The 9,609-nt window shown below is 37.4% G+C and overlaps 1 protein-coding gene across 1 annotated transcript in view; it reads left to right on the top strand.

Annotated features, from left to right (window-relative positions):
* Window positions 1-8,325, top strand: part of COL5A3 (collagen type V alpha 3 chain) — a 219,690-nt gene extending 211,365 nt beyond the window's left edge. Inside the window, exons 63-66 of the mRNA XM_063449460.1 lie at window positions 2,579-2,691; window positions 5,583-5,651; window positions 5,927-6,160; window positions 7,096-8,325. Of these exons, the coding sequence (XP_063305530.1) occupies window positions 2,579-2,691; window positions 5,583-5,651; window positions 5,927-6,160; window positions 7,096-7,242 (563 nt within the window). The 3' untranslated portion in view covers window positions 7,243-8,325. The remainder of the gene's footprint in view (window positions 1-2,578; window positions 2,692-5,582; window positions 5,652-5,926; window positions 6,161-7,095) is intronic.
* Window positions 8,326-9,609: the final 1,284 nt, after the last annotated feature.

The following is a 9,609-nucleotide window of genomic DNA, read 5'->3' on the forward strand; positions in this document are numbered from 1 at the left end:
AGGTTATATGGAATAATAGGAGGAGTTATAGGGAGAGGGTATATGGAGTAATTGGAGGAGTTATAGAGAGAGACTATATGGAGTAATAGGTGGAGTTATATGGAGTAATAGGAGGGGTTATAGGGAGATATTATATAGAGTAATAGGATGAGTTATTGGGAGAGGTTATATGTAGTAAAATAAGGAGTTATAGAGAGAGGTTATATGGAGTAATAGGAGGAGTTATAGAGAGAGGCTATATGGAGTTATAGGAGGAGTTATAGAGAGAGGTTATATGGAGTAATAGGAAGAGTTATAGAGAGAGAATATATGGGGTAATAGGAGGAGTTACATGGAGTAATATGAGGAGTTATAGGGAGAGGTAAAATGGAGTAATAGGAGGAGTTACAGAGAGAGGTTATATGGAGTAATAGGAGGCGTTATAGAGAGAGGTTATATGGAGTTATAGGAGGAGTTATAGAGAGAGGCTATATGGAGTAATAGGAGGAGTTATAGAGAGAGGTTATATGGCGTAATAGGAAGAGTTATAGAGAGAGAATATATGGGGTAATAGGAGGAGTTACATGCAGTAATATGAGGAGTTATAGGGAGAGGTTATATGGAGTAATAGGGGAGTTATATGGAGAGGTTATATGGAGTAATGGGGGTTATAAGGAGAGGTTATATTGAGTAATTGGAGTTATAGAGAGAGGTTATATGGAGTAGTAGGAGGAGTTATAGGGAGATGTTATATGGAGTAATAGGGGAGTTATAGGGAGAGGTTATATGGAGTAATGGGGGTTATATGGAGAGGTTATATTGAGTAATAGGAGGAGATATTCAGAGAGGTTATATGGAGTAATAGGAGAAGTTATAGGGATAGGTTATATAGAGTAATAGAGGGAGTTATAGGGAGTAATAGAAGGGGTTATATGGAGTAATAGGAGGAGTCATAGGGAGAGGGTATATGGAATAATAGGAGGAGTTATAGGGAGAGGTTAAATGGAGTAATAGGAGGAGTTATAGGGAGAGGCTATATGGAGTAATAGGAGGAGTTATAGGGAGAGGTTATATGGAGTAATAGGAGGAGTTATAGAGAGAGGTTATATTGAGTAATAGGAGGAGTTATATGGAGAGGTTATATCGAGTAATAGGAGGAGTTATAGTGAGAGGTTATATGGAGTAATAGGAGGAGTTATAGAGAGAGGTTATATTGAGTAATAGGAGGAGTTATATGGAGAGGTTATATCGAGTAATAGGAGGAGTTATAGTGAGAGGTTATATGGAGTAATAGGAGGAGTTATAGGGAGAGATTATATGGAGTAATAGGAGGAGTTATAGAGAGAGGTTATATGGAGTAATAGGAGGAGTTATAGGGAGAGGCTATATGGAGTAATAGGAGGAGTTATAGGGAGAGGTTATATGGAGTAATAGGAGGAGTTATAGGGAGAGGTTATATGGAGTAATAGGAGGAGTTATAGGGAGAGGTTATATGGAGTAATAGGAGGAGTTATAGGGAGAGACTATATGGAGTAATAGGAGGAGTTATATGGAGTAATATGAGGAGTTATAGGGAGAGGTTATATGGAGTAATAGGGGAGTTATAGGGAGAGGTTATATGGAGTAATAGGAAGAGTTATAGAGAGAGAATGTATGGGGTAATAGGAGGAGTTACATGGAGTAATATGAGGAGTTATAGGGAGAGGTTATATGGAGTAATAGGGGAGTTATATGGAGAGGTTATATGGAGTAATGGGGGTTATAAGGAGAGGTTATATTGAGTAATTGGAGTTATAGAGAGAGGTTATATGGAGTAGTAGGAGGAGTTATAGGGAGAGGTTATATGGAGTAATAGGGGAGTTATAGGGAGAGGTTATATGGAGTAATGGGGGTTATATGGAGAGGTTATATTGAGTAATAGGAGGAGATATTCAGAGAGGTTATATGGAGTAATAGGAGAAGTTATAGGGATAGGTTATATAGAGTAATAGGGGGAGTTATAGGGAGTAATAGAAGGGGTTATGTGGAGTAATAGGAGGAGTCATAGGGAGAGGGTATATGGAATAATAGGAGGAGTTATAGGGAGAGGTTATATGGAGTAATAGGAGGAGTTATAGGGAGAGGCTATATGGAGTAATAGGAGGAGTTATAGGGAGAGGCTATATGGAGTAATAGGAGGAGTTATAGGGAGAGGTTATATGGAGTAATAGGAGGAGTTATAGAGAGAGGTTATATTGAGTAATATATTGAGTAGTAGGAGGAGTTATATGGAGAGGTTATATTGAGTAATAGGAGGAGATATACAGAGAGGCTATATGGGGTAATAGGAGGAGTTATAGGGAGAGGTTATATGGAGTAATAGGAGGAGTTATAGGGAGAGATTATATTGAGTAATAGGAGGAGTTATAGGGAGAGGTTAGATGGAGTAATAGGAGAAGTTATAGGGAGAGGTTATATAGAGTAATAGGGGGAGTTATAGGGAGAGGTTATATAGAGTAATAGGGGGAGTTATAGGGTGAGGTTATATGGAGTAATAGAAGCTACAGGGAGAGTTTATATGCAAGCGAGTTATTTTAAAATTAATCTGTTCATTTTTAAGGTGAATATTGGATTGATCCAAACCAAGGATGCAACAGAGATGCATTCAAAGTGTTCTGCAATTTCACTGCAGGGGGAGAAACATGCCTCTCACCAGACAAAAAGTTTGAGTCGGTCAGTATAATTGTAACAACATGCAACTAGTATACCGTATAAGTAAGGTTAACACAATACAGAGAACATGAATTTCATGGTTTGTCACAGAAATTTTTTGTTTTCAGTATGTTAATTGAAGATAGAAGCTGATGTTATTTGAGCCATTTTGTAAAAACATTGAGCCATTTTGTAAAAACATTGAATACATAACTTTTTAACACAGGTCCATTAATTCAGCAATGTTAAAATTAATGTTAATACATTTTTTTCTTATATGATCAATTAAAGGGACACTATGTTCACCAGAACAACTACAGCTTATTGAATTTGTTCTGGTGAGTAGAATCATTGCCTTCAGGCTTTTTGCTGTAAACACTGTCTTTTCAGAGAAAATGCAGTGTTTACATTACAGCCTAGTGATAACTTCACTGGCCACTCCTCAGATGGCTGTTAGAGATCCTTCCTGGGTCAAGGCTGCCTAAAATGCATCCAAACATTCAGTGTCTCCTTCCTGTGCATGCAGACACTGAACTTTCCTCATAGAGATTCGTTGATTCAATTAATCTCTATGAGGAGATGCTGATTGGCCAGGGCTGTGTTTGAATCATGCTGGTTCTGCCCCTGATCTGCCTATTTGACCGTCTCAGCCAATCCTATGGGAAAGCATTGTGATTGGATCAGACCACCACTTCTGATGATGTCAGCAGACTGCTTTTTTTTGGCAAACAGCATGCAGATCTACAGCTTCTGGCTTGAACACAGTAAGATGTTGCTATATTTATGGAGGCATGAGGGGCCCAGAGCGGGCTAGATGGTGATTTTAACACTATAGAGTCAGGAATACATGTTTGTGTTCCTGACCCTATATTGATCCTTTAACAATGCAATGATCAAAAAATAATAATTGTTGGTGTCTGGGACAAGCCTGTGGTTTTACACATTTTATATGTTTAGGCAAACAGCATGCAGATCTACAGCTTCTGGCTTGGACACAGTAATATTTTGCTGTGTTCCTGTGGCTTTACACATTTTATTGTCTAAAAGAGCTTACTTTTTCAAATGTATTCACTAAACTAGGAATTGTGTAGAGATTCCAAGGAAAATGCAAGTTGTAGGCTGAAGCAGCCGAGGTAGACAAACGGATGTGAGTTGAAGAATGCTTTTGTAATGGGAGCACAGTGCATCAGTTCCAGACTAGGAGTTATGACCCGACCCGTTCTCCATGCCACCTGTTGCCTCGCTCACCTCGCAGCCTGAGTTTCTATAATAATACCTTAAAGTCATCCGCCAAACACTGGATGGAGTAACAAATTACATTCCCACACGAGTACCCAAACACTAGACAAGTCTTAGTGAAGGGACAAGACAGTGACTATTTTTTGCAGATAACACAAATGTTATAAATTGAGCACAATCTTTACATAACAAGGGAAGGCTTGGACAAGCAATAACAAGGATTGTATACCACATGGGAGACCTAAAGGGACACTGTAGGTACTATAACTGCTTAATCTCATTCAAGTAAGTATTGTATAGTGTTTGGTGTCCCCTGTGAGTGGCCAGGGTCCCTTATTTCGTTTTTTCACTGCATGGCAAGGCTTAACACTGAATGGAGACACAGTGCGAGAAGACTCCAAGCATTGTAGCCAATTCAATAATATGAAATGTTTACAGTGCCTACAGTGTCCCTTTAATGGAGTGGAAGGGCAGTCAGTTAGAACTTGCCTTGGTGCTCTCTCCTGGAACAGTAGTGCAACACCCTCCTGGTAAAACAGTGAGGCAGGTAGGGTGGAGGTAAATGAACATACAAAAAACACTAAAGTTCAGCTACACAAACTGGAAGGCCCCAACCATTGTAAACCTCATGGTTAGTCGTAATATCTAGGTCAGGACCATAGAGTCCAATTTCAATCTAAACAAAGGACCCAGTGTCTTAAGAAAAGAGTCTGTTTTCCAAGCTCCTCAACAAGTCATGCAGTTTGTGCTTGGTTGGCATTGGATAACATGCGACCGCAGTTTCATGTGGCTGCCATACAAAGGTGGGGAAACTCCATAAGAGGTTTAAATGTAGATAGTTGAGTTTAAAATTATTTATTTATTTATTTATTTATTTATAAAATATTTTACCAGGAAAGATACATTGAGATTTATCTCGTTTTCAAGTATGTCCTGGGTCCACAAATCATTGCATTGTTACATTAGGGTACAATAAAATACAAAAACAATGACTGATTCCTTGTCTTTTCTCCATAGTACACTGCTTAGAGAATAACTCTGAATAGCCTTTCCAGAACACAGTTGAATCCACATAAGTTTTAAAAATTATTTGGGGAGGAAGAGACAAAAGGGTTCTTCCCAATGTTGTCACTAAGTTTTAGGCCAACCACCAATGGCTAAAGTGGCTGTCACTAACCTTAACAAGTGGATGCCAGCATGTACCAATACCAGATGAAGGGGGTGAATAGGGAACAGACCCATAAATCTGTCCATAGTCCATATTGTAGGTACCAGGAGGCAATAACACAGTGGTAAATACATAAACTGTGCCAGCCAGCTGTATTTGACATGCTCCGATCATTGCATAAGTGCCCCTGAATGGTCACAAATGCCCAGCAGCAGGCTTGGGCTGCATTTAACAGTAATCACTAGACATTCCAATTTAGGACTGTGACACATTATCCAGGACTGTTGGTAGGAATGTGGCTGGGCCAATATTGCAGAATAAGGGGGGAAATATTATATTATATGATGCCTAATGTGAGGTGTAAAGTGTTCAGGACTGAATCAGATTTTTTTAGAACTTGTGTACTTTTTATTATTATTATTTTATATAAGGATACAGTACTGTGCTGCATAACTTTTCTACAGATAAATACAAAATAAATATCATTAAACATTTTTATATCTAGGTGAAAGTGGCAGCATGGAACAAAGAAATCCCCGGAGAATGGTACAGCTCATTTAAACGAGGCAAGAAGGTAAACTTCTTTGATTTATTTATTTTTATTTTGTTTTCATATTCTGAACAGGTTCAGTTAAAAGAAAAAAAAAAGCTATTAGGTATTCAATTTGGAGCAAAATAAATGTCTGTTTTATTTTGTCATTTTACGGATTTTTTTCACGTTTTCTGTAAACTGTCTGCCACGTGTTTAGTAGTGGGTTGCATAAAGTTGCAGAGCTTTGAAATATTCTTGCACTTAATGAAATTAAAAATAACTGTTAATGTAACACTGTTTTCTGTTCATTTCCGCAGTTCCAGTACATAGATGCGGAAGGAAATCCAGTTCATATAGTCCAGATGACCTTCCTCAAACTATTAAGTGCCACAGGTCGACAAAACTTTACCTATAATTGTCAGCAATCTGCTGCATGGTATGATATTTCCCAGAGGAACTACAACAGGGCACTTAAGTTCCGTGCTGACAATGAGGAGGAACTTTCACAGAGCCGTACACCCCAACTCAGGGCTACATATGATGGGTGCCAGGTGAGGAATGTGTCATGGATTTCTCTGCATGTCATCAGGGTGTCAGCAATTTCAAATACATTATATTTTCATCTGCTCAGTCTATATCAGTAGGTTGTTCCCAAGTGTGTACCTAGAATGAGCCAGATCTGCCTCTCAGGCAGAACATTGTTCTGTAAGCATTGGGGAAAATTATTCTAGCCCCGTCTTCCTCCACTCCTCCGTTAATGTTCTGCAGGACCTACCTCTCCTAGTCCAGAATAAAGAAGAGGGTGTAGAACTCTATATTAGCAGATCAGCATATTTCCCAGGGAGGTCCATGCTCATTTCTAAATTCCAGATATTATTATATTTAAATGTTGGTTGTGGAAAAGTATAAAAAAAAAAAAAAAATCACGAATAAATCCATTAAAGACGGGCATAATAAAATAGTGACACATTCTCTGAATTTATCTCCATACCTAGCAACAATGTAAAGTAGCTACATACCTCAGATCCAAGCAGTTTTTTGACAGTTTTCTTATGGGAAATATTCCTGTCTGGGGACGTATAACTTGTTATATGTACATGTCGGGAAACTCATGTTTTTTGTGTTTATACTTTACGGCACCGTTGTCTCAATAGAGTGTGTTATTTTACCCCTTCACTAAGTCTCAACTGGTGTTTATGGAAAGGTTATAATCACTTCTGGGGATTGTTTTCCTGGGATAGGGTTGCAGTCAGGAATAGAAAAGAAGAGTAAGAATAAAGCAAAATAACATAAAAATAGATTTTGAGGATAGTTGAGGAAAAGCAATGTTAAAATATGGTGTGACTGTAGGTCATGAATAAGACTAAAGGCAAAGAACATTTGTTGCTTAATAGTCAAGTCTCTCATTGAATAATTTGTTGTATCTACATCTTACCACCAATCCAGCACCCAACTTATGTTTCTTTTTTTCCATCCAATCCAACAGCTTCGTAAAGGTGTAGAACGAACAGTGCTGGAGGTGAACACTTTCAAAGTGGAACATCTTCCTCTCAGGGATGTGGCTATCATTGACTTTGGAGACAACAACCAAAAATTTGGCTTTCAACTGGGGCCTGTTTGCTTCAATGGTTAAGAGTAAAATAGACTAAAACTGACATTAAGAAGATACATCTTATTATTGAAGAAATACAAAAAAACAACAACTTGAGTTTCACAGCCAAAAACTCCACTTGTCACCAATGACAACGATTTAACTACATGGTTTTCTTTCTTCTTATTTTTTTTTAAATCTTTTTTTTTGTTGTTTTTTTGTTTTTTTTTTGTTAACTACGGGGGATTCTAGATTTGTGTTTCCAGAAAAAAGGTTCACCCTTGTGTTTCATTACAAAAGGATGGGGCCAAATAACCACCAACATTGTTCTACAATATTTGGTGAGAGAAAGACCACAATGATGGTCACTGTACAGTTAATAAGAAAAATGTGACACATGGTTGTTTCTTAACTGTATATAGATATTCCCCAGTCTCCGAACGAGTTCATAGTTTTGCACTGGAGCATTATGGTCATTCAGGCCTATTTTTAATGGGCCTCCTCACATATGGAACATCTTGAAATAGATTGCTCTGATTGACTCAGGCCATTGTCAATGATATACTGAACACAGTCTCTACCCCCCCCCCCCCCCCCCACCTGTCATGTTTGAGTATTAAACATGCATTTTGTGTCTGTAATTGGGACCCTGATTTATATAGGGTTAATAAGTTAGTGACACCTTTTCTATCTTCGGAGATGCCTCTATTTTCTTAAGAGAGCAGTGGTGCTAACTATGTTAACTTATATACTAAATGTACTGTATATGCAATGTGTATAGCTTCTCTGACTCTATTAAACTGATATTTCGGCTCTGTGTATTAAGGCAAATGATGTAATGTTTTGCTGCCTTTATTCATGTTCTCCAAAATTCCTCCTATAGCACCATCTACCTTCTTCCAATAGTACATACCATAGGTTCCTTCAAACATAATTTAACTCTCTAAATTAGGAAACAAGCCTGTTCCTTGGGTAATAATATGACACGTGAAATATATATTTATTTCACTTCATTGCATGGCAAAAAAACGGTCTCTGCTTTGCTTTAATACACAGATCCCTAAGGTCCATTGTTTACTCTGGAGACATTAAACCCCATTTAGTTAGAAGAATAATGGAAATTGGGGGAAAAAAATGCAAATCATTTTCAAGCCTTTTGAGCAACAGAGAATGTAGGTGCTTTATGTAAAAGTTTATTGATTTTGAGTGTTTGTTGTGTCAATAGTAGAATTCCCCATGAATCCATTGCAGGTTTAAAGTGATCTTTTTAGGAACTGGACATTTCTATGCTGTGTCATGATCTGGCATCTGTCTGGACTTTATTTGCCTGACACTTTGCTTCACTCTGGAATCCAGACTTGTAGTTGCCAGTAGTAATGTCTTTATTCTGAGACATAATTCCAAATAAAAATAAATGGGGCAAACCATTTTTGAAACACTCAGCGTAGGATTTTTTTTAGCAGAGTAAGGTTTGACTCTCTTTATTCAATAGCAATTCGTCCGGTAAAGGGAAAGGTGACATTCAGTAGCAGAGTAAACCCTTACTCTGATTATAGAATCCAACACTAAATAGATGTACTACTGAACACTGGGAGGGTAACAGTTTAAAACTCAGCTGTGTGGACAATACTTGTTTTTTAATAAAATGCTCTGGATTAAGTGTCTTACCACTTCCCAGCATTTGCCTCAAATTTAGTTTCTTTATTTTGAGAAGGCAGGAGATGTCTGTAGAATTTCTGTACAAGGGATTACCTGGGATATAAACCTAGCCTTACATATTGGAAAACATAATTATACATATATATATATATATTACAACTGAATGACATAACACATATGCACTGGTAGCAGATCAGACACAATTCCAAATTGTAATTTAAGCTTTAAGGGGGATACACTTTATCTGTTTTACTGCTTTTTCCAGATCAGTCTTTTAGGTTTTTTTTCTTTCTCTTAATGTAGTTTTTCCCTTTTGTACATTTGAAAAAAGTAAGATATATTTCTTTATCAAAAATGCAATTCCACTGCATGGAAACTAAAAATAAAGTTTTGGGGAGGTGACAATGGCGTTAGTAAGATTTAGACCAAATTATTAGATGGGCTCTTTTGGATTTTGATTATTTTTCTTTTTTTCAAATTTTACAAATAAATGCAGCAATTTGATTGTCAAGTCCACACAAGTTATTTAATACAGTTGGTAAATGCAAGTCCAAATGTTTAGCTGACTGCCTTATTTCCTGTAAGGATATAAGGTCCCAGAGTATCCATGTGGCATCAATATTGCACAACATGTGAACAATAGCTGTAATCAGTTTTATAAAAAAAAAATACAGATTTTTCCCTTGTTTATTGGATTGCTTTGTATCCACATATAGAACTTTGAGGGGGAAAACATTGCAAAAAAATATT

This window comes from Pelobates fuscus, chromosome 3, assembly GCF_036172605.1.
Source record: "Pelobates fuscus isolate aPelFus1 chromosome 3, aPelFus1.pri, whole genome shotgun sequence".
Lineage (NCBI taxonomy): Eukaryota > Metazoa > Chordata > Amphibia > Anura > Pelobatidae > Pelobates > Pelobates fuscus.